Below are 15,838 nucleotides of genomic sequence, written 5' to 3'. Positions count from 1 at the left end.
CATTTCAAGCGTCCAAGCTCTCGTTGCTCTTCTCTCCTCGTGTCTCTCTGCCCGCAGCCGCCGCGATGGACAAGTACCGCCGTGTGGAGAAGCCTCGCCGGGAGGAGCAGGCCGCGCAGGTCGAGCCCAACGAGATCCGCATCACGCAGCAGGGCAAAGTGCGCAGCTACATTTCGTACGCCAACGGGCTCTTCGCTGTAAGTTTTTGCGCTGATTCCTTTGGTATTTTACCAGCCATCTCCACTGATACTTACTCTCGTCATCATGGCTACATTGCAACGCATTGCCAGGAGAAGAGCGAGCGCCAGGTGACGCTCAAGGCCATGGGCAACGCCATCAGCAAGGCCGTGACGGTGGCCGAGATCCTCAAGCACCGCGTGCCCAGCCTGCACCAGGTGACGCGCATCTCGTCCATCGACACGGTGGACGTGTACGAGCCGCTGGAGGAGGGTCTGGACCGCATCGAGACCACGCGCCACATCCCCGGCATCTCCATCCAGCTGTCGCTGGACGAGCTGGACCGGGACGACCCGGGCTACCAGAGCCCCATCCCGCTGGACCAGGTCACGGCCGGCTCGCCGTCCTACCACGACTCGCGCGAGTTCAGGAAGGCGCGCGCGCACTCCAGACGCTCGGGCCGCAGCGGCGGACGTGGAGACGCCTCGGCTGCAGTTGAAGCGGACGACGCAGAGGAAGATGCAGAGGGTGAGAAGGGGGCAGACGCTGAAGCTGAAGCTGCTGAGGTGCAGGCGGAGCAGACGCCCGGCGAGGAGGGTGCGGCTACGGCTACAACCCCGACCACGCGTGGAAAGAGAGGCAAAGGACGGGGTCGTGGCCGCAGTGGTAGCAATGGAGGGCGTGGCAAGAAGACACAGGGCAGAACTCCAGCGGAGGACGGAGACGGCCAAGCAGAAGCTAGCCATGCAGACGAGCAGGTAGACGGCGATGCGCCCGCGGCGTCCAACCGAAAGAACGGGCGTGGCAGGAAAGGAAGAAAGAAGCCAACGAACAATGGCGACGAGGAGAAGCAGGGACAGGATGGCGAGGCTGCAGATGAACCTCGCGAGAACGGCCAGGTGAATGGTCGAGGTGGTAGAGGACGGCATTTCGGTCGTGGGCGCGGTCGTGGCCGAGGACGCGGCCGCGGAGGCCGCGGTGAAAGCAACGGACGCGACGCAAACGCTGCCGCTTCGTCGAGTGCCGTCGCTGCCACCGAGTAGTGGATAGCCGTCTGGTTCAATTCATCTGAAAAGGTTTGATGTCGGTTGATTGGAATTTTCGTGTTCCTGGGGGCAAGTCAAGTGCCGCGTGGTGCTGTTGGGAGCCTGGTCGGCTCCTTTGGCATGTGAGAGCAGTGAGAGCAGCAAAAGCTGGAGAAAACAGATAATTGCAAACAAAAAATGGCAGCGAATGACACTCGTTGCCGGTCAAAAGAGCTGTCGATCGAAGGTTGGTGGCCGCTATGAACGAACTCGTGAAGTTCACATGAAGCATGTATTATAATTTGCGCCAGGTGCGGCCAGGCCGACAGACTTATACAAACACTCCGTTTCCGGACCCAACCTGCCTGCCTGTGCATTGCGAAGTACTGCTGCAAACGGAAGGAGGCGCGCAGCAACGACAGTGTGCCTCCTAACTAGAAGAACCATCGTAATTTAGCCAAACTGCAACGTGCTATTCATTCTTCGTCCGCTTACAACTGGGAACCACACAAGGATTGGCAGCTCCAGATGTGATCTACCTTGGAGCCGTGCAAATACATGATTCCGTTGTGTAACTCTCAGCTTGCGACCATAGTCTACTGGCGCTGCTGCCTGGGACCGCGGCCGCCGCTGCCGCCACCACGACGAGGACGGAAGCCTCCGCGTCCACCCTGGTTGTCACCACGTCGGCCTCCAGCGCTGAAGCCGATACGGCCGCCAGCGCCACGGCGACCGTCGCCACGGTTACCACGGTTACCCCACTCCTCCTTGCTCGTGCCCGAGCGCAGGTCCATCATACGCTCGTTGTTCTCCACGATCTGCGAGAGCTTGTCCGAGTACTGCACCGCCAGGGTCTGCAGCGACGAGCGCTCGGTCTTGTACAGGACGATGGCCTGCGACGACTGGTCCCAGGCACCCTGGAGCTCCTCGTTGATCATCATCTTGGACACAACGCTGTGCACCGTCTTCTCATCAAGGTCGAACATCTCCATGAGGCGGGCAAGGCTCACCGAGTCGTACTCGGCGCTGAAAGCGAGCAGGTACGTCCGCAGAGCCTCGACCTGGATCTTGTGCTGAACCATCGACTTCACGCGCTGGCTGACGTTGGCACCCGGGAACAGGTCCCACACGGGCAGGCCAACGAGGAGCTCGGCGCTCTTACGCCACGAGCCCTGGGCGAGCAGCTTGGCGGCAGCAACCACGTGGTCACGCGGGTTCTCAGGAGGACCCTCAAACACAAGGCGTTCGTGGAACTCGAGCAGCTTGCGGAAGGCCTTCGACACCATGCGCTTGCGGTCCGAGAGACGCGAGTTCACCATGTTCGGCACCTCCAGCAGCATCGCGCTCACCAAGTGGCACGTCTCGAGCAGGTCGAGGTTAATGTGCATGTGGTACGGCACCTGGCGACGACGCTCCAGGCGCTCCTGCTCCAGGTCACGCTCGCCGTAGCGGAACGACTGCAGGCCCTGGGCGAGCAGCTCCTTGGTGCGGGAGCCCGTGCAGATCTCCGACAAACAAGCGTGAGCCTCCCAGACGAGGCCGCAGCGGAAGGCGCAAAGACCAAGCTGAGCCATCATGCGGTTGAACAGGATCTGAGTAGGGATGTCCGCGTCCGTGATGTTGTCCTGGATGTGAGACATCAGCAGCAGGTCACGAGCCTCGTGGAAGCGGTCGTGCAGCGCGTGGTGGTAGATACGGCAAAGCATGGCACGCGTCTTGGCACGAATGTCACCGTGCTGGAACACGAAGCGGCACACATCGCGCAGCAGCTTCTCGGCGTCCACAGGGGTCACATCCACGCTGGGTTGGCCCATAACGGAGGCAGGGTGCGTCTTCGTGACGTCAAACTCCTTCGTCTTGCTGGCGTTGGAGCTCGTGCACGCAGGGTGAAGGAACACCGGGTCACCGAACTTGGCACGCTTGGCCTGGGCCTCGAACAGGGCAGAAGCAACCGAGTCGTGCTTGTAGTAGATAAGCTCGGCACGCACAAGCGCCATACCAGCCGCGCGCTGGTGGTCGTTCTTGCTCACGTAGAACTTCTGCACACGCTCAGCCACGTCGATCAGCAGGCTCTCGTCGTACAGACGAGCAACGTACTCGCTCGTGTGCGGGTCAGTCTGCTGTAGGCTCTTCGTGTACTCCTCCGTAAGGCGGTCCACGAAAGCAGCAAGGTCGCCAGACACCTTGATCGTGCCCTTCTTGCCGGCCTGCGGCAGCGTGTCCACGAAGTTCAGGTCCTCCTCTGCGTCCTCAGCGGCGGCAGCAGCAATCTGGGCAGCCGTCACCTTCTCGCGGCCAGCACGCACGATGTCGGCCTGGTCCTCCGAAGTCAGCGGAGCCAGCGAGAACTCGGGGTTCTTCTCCAGCAGCGTCAGGATGGTGCACACGTCAGCCTGCACCTGCTTCCAGTGACGCGCCGACATGACGCGGTCAATCTTGGACGAGGTGTCGAACACCGACGTGCCGACCAGGTACATGGTGGCGACGATCTGGCGCGCGGGGCCGAGGCGGCGGGCGTAGTTGGCCAGCTTGCGCATCAGGCCGATCTGCTCCGACAGGTCGAGGCCCTTCTTACCGCGCATGGCGACGACCTCCTTGACACGGCGGTCGAACTGGCTGGGGGTGAGCTTGAGCTCCTCCTCGACGACGACCTTCTTGACTTCATCCTCGGATCCGCGGCGGGTCTCGCGCTGCTTGATGACCTTGGGGCCCTTGACCTTCTTGGCCTTGGTCACCACGGGGGTCTGCTTGAGCCAGCGCGCACGGCCCTTGGGCATGTTGTCATCGTCCTCCGACGAGGACGAGGACGACGACGAGTCGCTGGGCCACGAGTCGTCCGAGGCGTCCGAGTCCTCATCGGAGTCGTCGTCCGAGCCGGACTTGTCGTCGTCGCTGCTCTCGTCCTCGGACTCGGACTCGTCGCTGCTCTTGTCCGACTCGGAGGAGGACGCCGAGTCGCTCGAGTCCTCGTCGCTGGACTCGGACTCGCTGGACGAGCTCTCAGACTCCTCGTCCTCGCTTGAGTCCACGGGGTGGGCGCGGAAGTCGTCGATCTGCTTGCGAACGGGCTCGAGCTGCTTCTTGATCTTGCCCTTCATGCGGATGAGCGCCTTGCTGTTCTCCTTGCTCATCTTCTTCTGCTCGGCCTTGTTCTTGACCTTCTCCAGCAGGAAGTCCTCCAGCGCCACCATCGTGCGCAGGTAGAAGGTGGGCAGCGCGCTCAGCGTCTTCTTGGCGCGCTCGAGCTGCTTCACGAGCTCGTCGAACTCGGTCTGGATCTGCGTCCAGTCGTTGATCTTCATGTGGTTCTTGATGCCGGCGCAGTTGCGCTCCATGTTCTCCAGCGCCTTGTCCTTGGCGCTCTTGACCACGCGCACCTCCTCGTCCGACTCCGAGTCCGACTGCACCGCCCAGCGCGAGGCCGCGCGCGCGGCCTGCTGCTGCGACGTCTCGACGTCCGACACGTCCGAGACGTCGCTCTCCTCCTCGGACGACGAGCTTCCTGCCCAGAACCTGCTCGCCATGGCTGCTAGCTGCTGCTGCTGCGGTCTTCCTTTTCAGCGCGGGGCGGTATCCGCGTAATGATGCGTTCGGTCCCCTGTTGGCTGGCCACCACCGCTTGTGGGGGAAAAACCCGGCCCATACGGCGACGGGGAAACCCGGACGGAACAAGGAGTCCCGGCCAACCGTTCACATACTGGTTTCGTCAATTTGCTGCAAAACGCGATACTAAATGGGTACACTGCATGGATAAGTATGCGAAAAACGGGTTCTTGGGTGGGTTGTTGTGACCCGTTGGTACGGCGTACACCGTGAACCCATTCTTGGCAGATGGCTACATGCACAGGTGAAGTTGAAGTGAGTGGGGGTTTTGGTGGGATTGATAACTAACTATTATTTAGCTACGGAGCTACTCGGGCGAGAAGGGATCGTTGTGAGGCGCCGTGCCCGGCGATCGGAGATACGTCACGCCAAAGGTAGGTGTGTCCATGAGCGAGGAGTACGTCTCGCGATCGCCATGGGCGTGGGCAAGGCCGCTCTCGAGCGCAATCTCGGCACGGCGCTTCTCCTCGCGGTCGTGCTCGTACTTTCGCAGGTACATCGTCAGCGGGATCATCAGCACGCAGGACAGCAATGACACCACGTTCAGCACCGTCAGGTCGCCGCCGAACAGCACGTTCGAGATGTACACCGCCGGGTACTCAGCGAGACTGATGACCGAGCCGATCGAGAAGACGATGCCCATCAGAGAACCCATATTCTTGAGCCCGAACGTCTTCGCAGTAAAGGCTGATATGATCGCGTACAGGAACGCGCGGAACGAGGTAAAGAGGAAGAAGGCCGCGCACTGCAGCGGCAGGATCGGCACCAGTTCCACCAAGTTGTAGAGCACGCCCAGGATGTTGGTGAACAGCAGCGCCTTCGACAACCCGCGAGTCTCCACGAGATAATCGATGGACGGCACGAACAGGAAGCCCATCGGCAGCACGAAGCTGAAAACCTTGGTGTACAGGTAGCCATGCTCGCGATCGCCGTAGTTGTCCAGAAGCTTATTCGCCGTGCCAATGTAGATCGTGGCACGCAGCACTTGCACCGCCGCATACACCACGATATACGCGAACTCGAACGACTTCATCTGTGTGGTGATGGCCACATCCACTAGTCGGAACGCAGCATCATCGTTCTTGGTCATTGTCGGCGTGGACGGGATGCGCTGGGGAATACTCTGCTCCACCTCCACACTGCCGTACGCGCTGTCATTCGCCTTCCCGTTCAGCAGTAGTCGCTCTCGCTGCGGCGTCGACAGAATCACTTCGTTGCCAGTGACGTCCCGCTTGCGCTTCGGACGCAGACTCTTCTCGTTGAGCCCCCACAAGAAAATGAGCATCAAGTAGACGCCAGCAGACACCACGGCCAGTCCCAGGAACAGCTCCCGTCTCGACCATCCAAAGTGCTCGTGGGCGGCATACAGCACGAGGAACACGACGCTGCTGCCGTCGAAGAGGCAGCTGATGGCCGCGAGGATGGCGGTCTGATAACGCATGATGAGGAAGCTGGCCGGGAATGACGCCATCATGGTGATGCAGCCCCCGAAGGCGATGAGCACGTAGGCCGGCACGAACACGTCGAAGGTCTGCGAGTCCGCGAGCGCCAGCATTGCGAGGCCCGAGACTTCGATGACGGCGGCGACGGCGATAGTCACGCGTGGGCCCGCGCGGTCCAGGAACATGCCGACGGGCAGCGCGCCAGCGTTCATGGCCACGGAGGCCACGGCGAAGACGAGGTTGAGGCGGTTCTCTTGGGCCACGCACGTGGGTTCACTGGCGTCCGCGCAGAGCTCGTGGTACTGGCCTTCCTCCTGCAGCAGCAGCAGCAGCGGCGCCCAGCCGAAGACGAGCCCCGTGAGCAGCAGGTCGGACGCGCACACGGCCAGCACCAGCGCGATGCGTCGGGGCGCGATGCGGCGCGGTCGCACGGAGACGACGGACGAGGACGGCGCCATTGTTGCGGCGCAGGGCGAGGATTCGAATGGAGCGGGACGCTGGCGGGCACTTGAGTGTCAAGGAGGACAAGTGTAGGTATGCTCGCTCGCATTCACCGAGGTGATCCCACCTGCCAGTGGTCCACTCGAGTATAGTGGGGGCAAGTCAAAGCGAGCAGCGCAGAGAAGAGTCAAGTGAATCGCCTGCCGACGAGGCCGCATTGGCTGCAGCGATGGCGTGAAATCAGCGCGCGAATGGCTTGCAGCGACTTGGCTTGCGTGACTGGCGCGGCGATAGAAGTTGGTGAAGTGCAGGTTGTACGACACGTTGGCACGGGTAATGGCTGGTAGTCAACGAGTCGCTGATGGGCAACGCGGTCTGCGGCGCTGGAGTGTATCCCAGAATGTGAGACCCAGCTAAGGACCTTGCGACGGCCAGCACACGCAACCAGCTTGCTTGATGGCTGGCTATCAACATTCGACCCCAGTGGAGGAAGCGCGGATCTAGTGTCGAGGAGAATGCGAGCGACATGTACTCGACCCCATCCAGCGACTGTTGCGACGTCCACGGTGCGATCTACAGCCGATTGATAGTTAAAGCTCTCGACACTTGAAGCCCTCGAGGATCCTGGGTCGGTACCTGTGTTGTGCCGGTGCATCGGCCAACGCACCAGCAATGAGACCCCGACCTCAACATCCTTGCTTTCGTAGCTTGACGATACAGTACTGCAGTGACCCCCACTCAAAAACCGTCAACTGGATTCCACTTTACATGTCGTTCATGCCATGAGCCATAGCGGTGGTGGTGGACCACCACCAAATGCCAAGCCACAAGCTGCTCCAACATCAAAGTCGGGCTTCCTTTGATCAGGAAACAACTCCTCCTCAAAACCAAATGGCGAGACCTTCAACTTGCTTGCACACGGGCCTTATATAACGTCGGCATGATTACACGGTGACATTTTACGTGAACCACACGTAATCAAAACTGTAGTAAAGGACGGATGTCATGATATCGGATTGTGTGTGTACCTATAAAAACGCAATACACACGCAAAAGCACCCCTTCCTCCCGTGTTTGAAGACAAAACATTGGATGAAGCTGGTAGCGAGCAACATGGCGGCGAAGGTGGTGGATGCCAGCGGCTACACGCTGCACATGCGCTGCGTGGCCGGCATTGAGTCCTGCTGCTACGTGGACGCCGTTGACGTGGCGTTCGACCTGGGCTGCCTCGTGGGTCGAGTCGTGAGCAAGTCGCACGTGTTCATCACGCACGGACACGTCGACCACATCAACGCGCTGGTGGCGCATGCTGCTCGGCGCGCGCTGCAGAAGCAGAAGCCGGCGCAGTACTTCGTGCCGGCCCACCTCGTTCCGCACCTGGAGAGCATCTTGCAGAGCACCGCCGCCATGCAGGGCGACGACCCGTTCCCGGCGCGCCTGGTGCCGCTGCAGGCCTTCGACGAGGTGCACGTCTCGCCCAAGTACATGGTGCGCGCGGTGCCCACCACGCACCGCGTGCCGAGTCTGGGCTACATTCTGTTCGAGAAGCGCAACCGGCTGAAGCCCGAGTACCGGCATCTGTCCGGGCCGGAGATTGCAGCGCTGAAGCGCGCCGGCCAGGCGATCACGAGCGCCGAGCTGGTGCCCGAGATCGCGTACACGGGCGACACCACCATCGAGGCGTTCACGGCAGCGGCGGCGAGCGATGACGAGCGCGCACGGGACTTGCTGCGCGTGAAGGTGCTCATTACGGAGGTGCGGAGGTGGCCCGCCGAGTACTGCACCGAATAAGGGGCGCCGGCTGACCTTAGTCTCTGCTGAACCACGTCGCATATAGGCCACGTACGCGGACGACAAGATGACGATTCAAGACGCCGAAGCCCGCGGGCACATGCACCTCGACCAGGTACGTTCCGGCTCCCGTGCCGCGATGTTTCCCGCAGACTGAATCGCTGGCCGTTGTCTGTGCAGCTCGCGATGCACGAGCACTTGTTTAAGCAGGTGGACACGCTCGTGCTGGTTCACTTCTCGGCGCGCTACAGCGCCGACGACCTCGCTGAATGCATCCGGACGCGGCTGCCGCCGGCGCTCCAGGCGAAGACGATGTTGGGCTGCTAGAGAGTGAGATGGGTTCAGCGCCATGGAGCGAGTCCCACTTGATGTGAATAAGTAAGTTCGGAGCGCTACGTCATGATCGACTAAGGTCGGTGCGGACGGAGAAAAGAATGGATGCAAGTGCAACAAATACTAGCAGTGGGTTGTGTGGAGACGGCTGAGATGCCGAGAAATAGAGTGTATTCCTTTCGTTCTACAAGTGTCATGGTGATAAATAGGGATAGATGCTACAGACTGATGCACGCACGGGTCACGAATACAGTAGGGGGCGAGCCTACGACAAGGAGCTCCAGAACTCAGAGAAGTTGCGTAGCGGGATCGGGCGCGACGCGCGCAGCACCAGGATCTCGTCGCGCATGAGCATGGGCATGGGGGCGGGCGAGCGGTCGATCCTCTCGACCTCGGCGAATTGCACTTCGTCGCTGAAGCGCACGCTGCGCTTGGGCTTCCACGCCTTGGCGGGCGAGGGCACCTGCGGCGGCTGCGAGGGCATGGCCTGCGCGTCGAAGACGCGGTCCGGGTTGGCGTTGGCCTGCTCGCGCACCTTGGTGCGGCGCTGGCGCGAGATCTTGTCGTTGGCGCGCTCGATCTTCTCGAGCACGGCGAGGGCGCGCTCCCACTGGTTCTGTAGGCACAGCGCCAGCGCGTGGCGGCGCGAGTTCTGGATGAAGGTGATGGCGTAGCGGATGTTACCGCAGGCCAGCACGAAGGGCGACACGGCCTCCTGCTGCTGCTGCTGCTGCATCTGGTGGAGCTGCTGCTGCTGCTGGCGCTGGGCCAACACGGCGGCGGCCACGGCGCGTGGCGAGTGCGGCGAGGCGTCACTGGCCTGCTTGCTGACCTTGAGGAGGCGTAGGTCGTCGTCGGCGCTCCGGGCGCGCTTGAGCGCGGCCACGGGCGACACGGGCACAACACACGAGGAGCTCATGCTGACAGTGGATTGGCGGAGGTTGAAGTGGTGGAGCTGATGGAGCGCGGCGCCGTCCGGGGCGGGGCCGAGGGACGGAATGGTGTAGCGGGCTGGCGCTGGGCGGGCACTGCGCAAATGGCGTAATGAGTGCAGGCTCGGTGCCCCAGCCGAACCACCGATTCTCTGGCTACACGAAGCGATTGGACGCTCGCGTGCACACCACCTGCACACCACGCGAAACGCCCCGCACATCTTGGAGTTTGTATCGCGACCATCATTTTGGTCTGTCCATGCGCCGCGACGTCGCCACCGCATTTCTCACGATGGAGGCGATGCAGCGACGGGAATGTATGGCCGGGTTCAAGCATGAGGCCGGAGCCTGTGGCGGCGCTCGCTTTCGAGCCGTCATGGCGGCGTCCGGGCCACGAGCTGCCGCTGGAGCGAAGGGCGACTCGGCGACTTGAGCCCGCGCAGTTTGACTTTCTGGCCCGGCAGATTTGCTCGCCCTGGTCGGACGGTGGCCTCGGTCTTTGCAGCAGCAGCAGCAGCCAGCCCCTCGCGAGTCAAGTCGCGTTCCGGCAACGGGTGGTTCTCGATCGGGCAGCCAAGCGACACAGCCTTGAGACGGCGGCGGCGACGCGCTCGCGACCAATTGTAGGCCGCGACATGCGTGGCTGGTCCTCGTTGACTGTCCGCCCCCGCCATAGATCCTGCGCCTTGAAGCGCCCGGGATCAGCGCGGAAAATGCTGCTGGCCGATGGTGCCTGGCGTGTTTCCGATGGTTTATGCAAGCCCGAATCGCTCAGATGGCCGCCAGCACTTGACACGTGCTTCAACCAGGCAGCACCATGCGCTCGCCGAAGCGTTGCTGCTGCTGCGCAGGCGCACGCGGTTCCCAGCCTGCACTGACAGCTCTGCTCCAGCTAACCTTATTCGCGCCGGCCGTTACCGCGTAACGGTCAGTAGACGACGCGCAAGTCTCGGTTTTTCGACTCGGGGTGCTGGTATGTAATGCCGGCGGCAACACGCCGCGTGCGTGCGTCGCTCCGATGGCAGTGGAGCTCGTGCCTTCCTGCCCGCCGCCCCGCCTGTCGTGGGTTTGCGCGCCGGCAGCAGCGGCGTCGGCGGCACCACGCCTGTCCCCACTCGCGTCTGATAATTCAAGTGCAGTCGATCGCAGGAGCTGAGCCCCAATCGTGCGCGATGGAGCAACGCTGGCGTCGGCGCGGCGCGCGTCAACAGCGAGGCGGTGACCTCGGTGGAACTCACGCCGGTCGTCGGGTCGGCGCAAAGCGAGTGGATGGAGCGGCGGCGATCACCCGATGGCGCCTCGGGTACGACAACCCTGCATGTGGCGCACCGAATTCTCGATGGGAACATGAAGTTCGACCGCCCGGCTGGCGGTGAGGAAAGCAGGTCGTGAGCGCATTACGGCGGCATGTCCTGGCAATCGTATGCGTCCGCTGCTGTTGCCGAAGCCGGACACACATGATCGGGGCCAGGTCTGCACTCCGCTGAGGCGAGACACGGCAGGAAACAGCAAGTGATCGGTGCTCACGTGAGTCGCGTCGCATCATTTGTCACAGATACATCGTCGAGCCAACTTTTCTGTCGCGAAAACCGTCGGGCCCATCTTTTGGTCCGTCGGAGACGCAACAGAAGGCCTTTCTTCTTCGGCGTCAGTCACGGTGCGCTTCAACTTCAACCTCAAGTCGGGGTTTGGATGGTGAAGCGCTTGCTTCCCGCGATTGTCTCGGCGTCACAGCGTATCAAGAGGCTGATGGGAAATTCAACAGTTTGTCGTTGTGCAGTCGAGAACAGGGTGGGCCGAGGTCGTTGAGGTCGCTGTAGCTTAGCGGTGCATCGATGTGGAAGAATCGTGTGCTCCACGGAGACTTGCTATCCATTACCAAACACTAAAAACTACATGCGCGAGCTCATATTCTTCGTATGGTGCGCACCCGCCTACTAAAAAAAACTCGTAGAAATATTGATCAAGGTATCGGAGGCATCGGTACGTACGCATTGATCTCCTCCGACATCCCTTCACTGCGCAAGCGTTGCCGGTTCCGTCTCAGTCGACGGCGCACCTTGGTTTCCATCAGACTGAATGGGTATCACACACTTGGCGGCGAGCTATGGTATCGCCACGCGATCCGTGTGGGCTCAGGTAAGAGAATGTCAATTTCGTAAGAGGGGCACCCTCTGCTTTGCAGCTTCTTTCGGGCCAGCGCAGCACGAGTTCGTACGCGAATTTCTTTTTCCCCAAATGGATACTCAGTGTGGTTATCCGCTGGATGGTTTTGGTCCTCCAAGCGACGACGCGAACTGTCCTCAACGTCACTAGTATTTTCATCGTCGACCTCCTCAATTCGTATGGGGGCACTGTAGCTTCCCGGCCACTCCACCTTCAAACGTTCTTCGGCACGCATTGTAGCAGTAAGACCTACAGGATTGCCTACACCATCAACTCCAGGCATCGGTCCGCTTGATGCACGGTTCGCATAGAGCGTGCTTCTGTGCTCGGCTCCCTCTCGCAGAAGCCTGTTGACAGCTGCGAGTTTCGACCTGACCAGAGTTTGGACCCGCTCGAGTACGCTCGGTCGCATTTAAGCTTGATCCTTTCTTTCCACCTGAACAACTTCTTCATGAAGTCGCACTGGCTGGAAAAGGACTTCCATCGAAGGGGCTTCCCGCGTGCGGCTCGTTCAGCATCTCTAGTCAGGGCTGAAATCTTTGTAGAAATTTTCTTCTCCGTGCAGTTGTTGTGGCCCGCGTACGTCATTGCAGTACGAAGTTCCAACAGCATCGCCATTCGACTGTCTTTTCCGGCATTCCCGTATGCCGCCAAGTTTTCTGCAAACCACGACGCCAGCAGCTTCATGGGGCTCGGCCCTCCAGGATAAGCCGAAGACAGCCAATGCACCGAACTGTCTGGGGTGCGATGAGACATTTGTTCGGTCTCCATGCCTCTGTCGTCGGGCTTGCTTACATGGATATCGAGATGATACCGGACAAGCTGAGGACATTTCCCGTCCAAGTAGCGATCGAGGAGGTCGTCCTCAAAAATTGTTCCAGAAATCTCACTCCGTTTTTGCCATGCTGTTTGCGGCAGACTCTGAAATTCCATCAAAATATCTTCTGGTGTACACCGGACACCGTGACTGTGGAGCACGTCGCACAGCGAGCCCACCACCTCGCGTTTGTTTGCGGCGTGGCGGTAGATGTTGACATGGTGCTGGAGCCACTTCAGCAGGATGTCCAGTGGAATGGACCCATCTGCAGTCGGGCCAGCCCAATCAAGACGTCTTTGGCTGTAGTGTGGTCTGCATGGCTCGATCGAGTGTAGTGGAGAAGGGAAAAGGTCCCAAGTTGAAGTGGAATTGACTTTGTGTACGTTTGGTGTGTCGGGACGTGATTGGCTACCGCCTCACACTAGTCAACCCACGCCCATAGTCAGATAGAAGAGCAAGAGGCAAGCATGAGTGGCGGCCGCATCAGCCAGCCCGTGGGCAAGATCGTGCTGACGAACGTGGCCGTGGTGCGCATGCGCAAGGGCGGCAAGCGCTTCGAGATCGCGTGCTACAAGAACAAGGTGTTCAATTGGCGCAACGGCGTGGAGGAGGACATCGACGAAGTGCTGCAGATCGCCAAGGTCTACGAGAACGTGTCCAAGGGCAAGTTCGCCAAGAAGAGCGACTGGGCCAAGGCCTTCGGCGTGCAGAGCGAGGATCAGGCGTGCCGCGCCATCCTGGACCATGGAGAGCTGCAGGTCTCCGAGGGGGAGCGCAAGGCGCTCGTCGAGAAGTACGCGCGATTTATTGGAGCTCTTCGACTTGTTTGCTGCTTCTTACCATTTTTTTATTATTTATTGTGGTTGTTGCCTTGCAGCATGTACCGTGATATTGCCACCATTGTGGCGGACAAGTGCGTGAACCCGACGTCCAACCGCCCGTACCCGTACACGGTCATCGAGCGCGTGATGAAAGAGATCCACTATGCTGTGATTCCCAATCGCAGCGCCAAGCAACAGGCGCTGGAGCTGATCAAGAAGCTGCCCGAGCACATCCCACTGGCCCGGGCCAAGATGAAAATTCAGGTGACGACGCCGGCGTCGGGGGCGCAGGCCATTAAGGCGGGGCTGCTGAAGGAAGACGCCGAGATCGTCGAGCAGACTGGAAGCGAGACGGTGCGGATGGTGGTGCTCATCACGCCCGGATCGTACCGCATTGTCAACTCGCTCGTGCAGGAGCACACTGGAGGCCAGGGCTCGCTGGAAGTGATCGACCTAAAGAGTCACCAGGAGGGCGAGCACACGATCGATGACGAGATCTCACAGAAGACGGAGCGTCTGGGAATATCAAGTGCTCCTGTTGCTGCTGCACCTGCACCGGTGCCCGTAGCGGCTGCTGCTGGTGAGGCGAAGAAAGCGCGACCTTGCAGCACGTGCGGTGGCGACTTCAGCGCTGACATGAGCAAGTACCGCGAGCACTTCCGTTCCGAGTGGCATCGCTATAATCTCAAGCGCAAGTCTAAGAAGCAGCCAGTGGTTAGCGAGGAAGAATTCAACGAGCTCGACTCAGAGGACGTAGAGGCCTTCCTCAACTCTATGAGCTAAATTGCAGAACTGCGTGTTTCACTTAACAGCGTTGCTAACTAATACACATAGTTCTGGAAGCAGTTGTTATGCAGCGATGCTGGCCGTGCGTCCCCGGTTGTCTTCGGGGTCGCTAGCAAGCGGCGCAGCTACATACACCTTTGCTCGGTCGAAGACCTTGATGGCGTCTTCGATCTCCTGCAGTTTCGCTTCCAGCTCGTTCTTCCGCCGGATTTGGTTTAAAGTTTCGATGCGGAGCGGCAAGGTGTTCATCCGCAGCTGGGCCTCCGTTAGTGACTTGCGCAGCACATTCAAAGTGCGCACGCGCTCGTCTTCGTCGAGCAGCACCATGCCTGGGGGGCAGTCCGGGTCCGGAGCATTTCTTCGTCGTTCTTCCTCCTCTCGTGCCCATTGCTCCTTGCGTTCGAGCAGGTACTTCGGGATGCGGCCGAAGTTGCGATTCACAGGTCGAGGCTCCTGTTCCTCGATGCGCACTGAAGGTGCCTTCTTGATGACCTCCCACGCATTAGCGTTGACAAAATCAACGCGCTCCTTCTTGTTCTAAAAGCACCACGACCAACATCATCAGCCTCACAATAATCTATTCGCACAGCCTAACACAGTCACTCGATCACGCACCATTTTCGCCAGTTCTTCGTCTCTCCGTTCAAGCTCCCTCAGCGACGGAACTGGTGCCTTGCGGTTGAGAAGACGCCTGCTACCACTACTTGCCGTCGAGTGCGACGGGGACTGTAGCCTGGACATCGACCCCGACTCCGATGGCGTCCGTGACGATGCGGACACCGAACCTGGAGCTGATGCGACGGAAGACGATCGTCCGCCCCGCCGCAAGTAGTCGTGTTTCTTAATCTGCTCTCCACTAGCAGTCTACATACACAACCCACCAAGATGTCAGCTCCAAGCGACCTCAGCCCAGTCTGCGGACATCTCGTAGCAGTATTCCCTACCTCCTCCTCTCGAAACACCCGCGGCCGCACACTCTTGAACCTCGTCAACTTGAACTCCTGCTGCTGCTTGGCTTCCTGTCGTCCAGCGCACCAAACGTAAACGCTTAGCGCGAGCTCCTCCGGTTCCCCAGAACTAACCGCATGGTCCCTCGCACCTCTCGACGCCGGCGCTCGCGATTCTCCGTCTGCAACTTCTTCACCCGCAGCTTGTTCTCACGCTCGAAATCTTTCGGCGTCACGCCTCGACGCTGCTGCTTCTCCCTGCAGCCAGCAAACGAACAATTGAAAAAAATCCCATCAGTATCGACATGTTAAACCCTGAAGAACTCCTTAACGGCAGCGAGTATAGCTGTAAAAATGCGTGGGCGCATAGTAAACCTACCGAAATCCCTCGTCCGGGTGCAAGATGGCCGCGATCGCGTCCGAGGCGTTCGCATCGCGCCGCCGGTAGCCCACGCCCGCGCTCATCTTGAGGAGCTCAGGTCAAGTGCTGGTTCGGCCGAAACCGCTACGTGTGCCACATGTCATTTGTGTCGTCCACATCTTTTTCACTCCCTCTC

General features: G+C 60.2%; 7 protein-coding genes across 7 annotated transcripts; 3 read left to right on the top strand and 4 right to left on the bottom strand.

The window, feature by feature from the left end:
* Positions 1 to 65: 65 nt before the first annotated feature.
* Positions 66 to 1,220, top strand: IUM83_07772 (putative aspartyl protease family A01B; the record flags this gene model as incomplete). The annotated part of the gene is made up of 2 exons (XM_067932095.1): positions 66 to 197; positions 291 to 1,220. 2 exons carry the CDS (start codon positions 66 to 68, stop codon positions 1,218 to 1,220), a joined length of 1,062 nt encoding a protein of 353 aa, XP_067786283.1.
* Positions 1,221 to 1,798: 578 nt separating this feature from the next.
* On the bottom strand, positions 1,799 to 4,726 carry IUM83_07771 (Eukaryotic translation initiation factor 3 subunit C; the record flags this gene model as incomplete). Its single annotated transcript, XM_067932094.1, has 1 exon — positions 1,799 to 4,726. The coding sequence occupies one exon, from the start codon at positions 4,724 to 4,726 to the stop codon at positions 1,799 to 1,801; it is 2,928 nt and encodes a 975-aa protein (XP_067786281.1).
* Positions 4,727 to 5,112: 386 nt separating this feature from the next.
* On the bottom strand, positions 5,113 to 6,705 carry IUM83_07770 (MFS transporter, LAT3 family, solute carrier family 43, member 3; the record flags this gene model as incomplete). The annotated part of the gene is made up of 1 exon (XM_067932093.1): positions 5,113 to 6,705. One exon carries the CDS (start codon positions 6,703 to 6,705, stop codon positions 5,113 to 5,115), a length of 1,593 nt encoding a protein of 530 aa, XP_067786282.1.
* Positions 6,706 to 7,801: 1,096 nt separating this feature from the next.
* Positions 7,802 to 8,806, top strand: IUM83_07769 (Nuclear ribonuclease Z; the record flags this gene model as incomplete). Its single annotated transcript, XM_067932092.1, has 3 exons — positions 7,802 to 8,443; positions 8,526 to 8,594; positions 8,660 to 8,806. 3 exons carry the CDS (start codon positions 7,802 to 7,804, stop codon positions 8,804 to 8,806), a joined length of 858 nt encoding a protein of 285 aa, XP_067786471.1.
* Positions 8,807 to 9,077: 271 nt separating this feature from the next.
* IUM83_07768 (uncharacterized protein) lies at positions 9,078 to 9,731 on the bottom strand (the record flags this gene model as incomplete). The annotated part of the gene is made up of 1 exon (XM_067932091.1): positions 9,078 to 9,731. One exon carries the CDS (start codon positions 9,729 to 9,731, stop codon positions 9,078 to 9,080), a length of 654 nt encoding a protein of 217 aa, XP_067786276.1.
* A 3,463-nt stretch (positions 9,732 to 13,194) lies between these two features.
* Positions 13,195 to 14,331, top strand: IUM83_07767 (SBDS family rRNA metabolism protein; the record flags this gene model as incomplete). Its single annotated transcript, XM_067932090.1, has 2 exons — positions 13,195 to 13,520; positions 13,605 to 14,331. 2 exons carry the CDS (start codon positions 13,195 to 13,197, stop codon positions 14,329 to 14,331), a joined length of 1,053 nt encoding a protein of 350 aa, XP_067786260.1.
* A 66-nt stretch (positions 14,332 to 14,397) lies between these two features.
* Positions 14,398 to 15,746, bottom strand: IUM83_07766 (Enkurin domain-containing protein 1; the record flags this gene model as incomplete). The annotated part of the gene is made up of 5 exons (XM_067932089.1): positions 14,398 to 14,871; positions 14,950 to 15,198; positions 15,279 to 15,353; positions 15,434 to 15,539; positions 15,661 to 15,746. 5 exons carry the CDS (start codon positions 15,744 to 15,746, stop codon positions 14,398 to 14,400), a joined length of 990 nt encoding a protein of 329 aa, XP_067786298.1.
* Between the last annotated feature and the right edge of the window lie 92 nt (positions 15,747 to 15,838).

Source organism: Phytophthora cinnamomi (genome assembly GCF_018691715.1).
Source record: "Phytophthora cinnamomi strain GKB4 chromosome Unknown Contig68, whole genome shotgun sequence".
Lineage (NCBI taxonomy): Eukaryota > Oomycota > Peronosporomycetes > Peronosporales > Peronosporaceae > Phytophthora > Phytophthora cinnamomi.
This window is presented reverse-complemented; position numbering and strand designations above follow the sequence as displayed.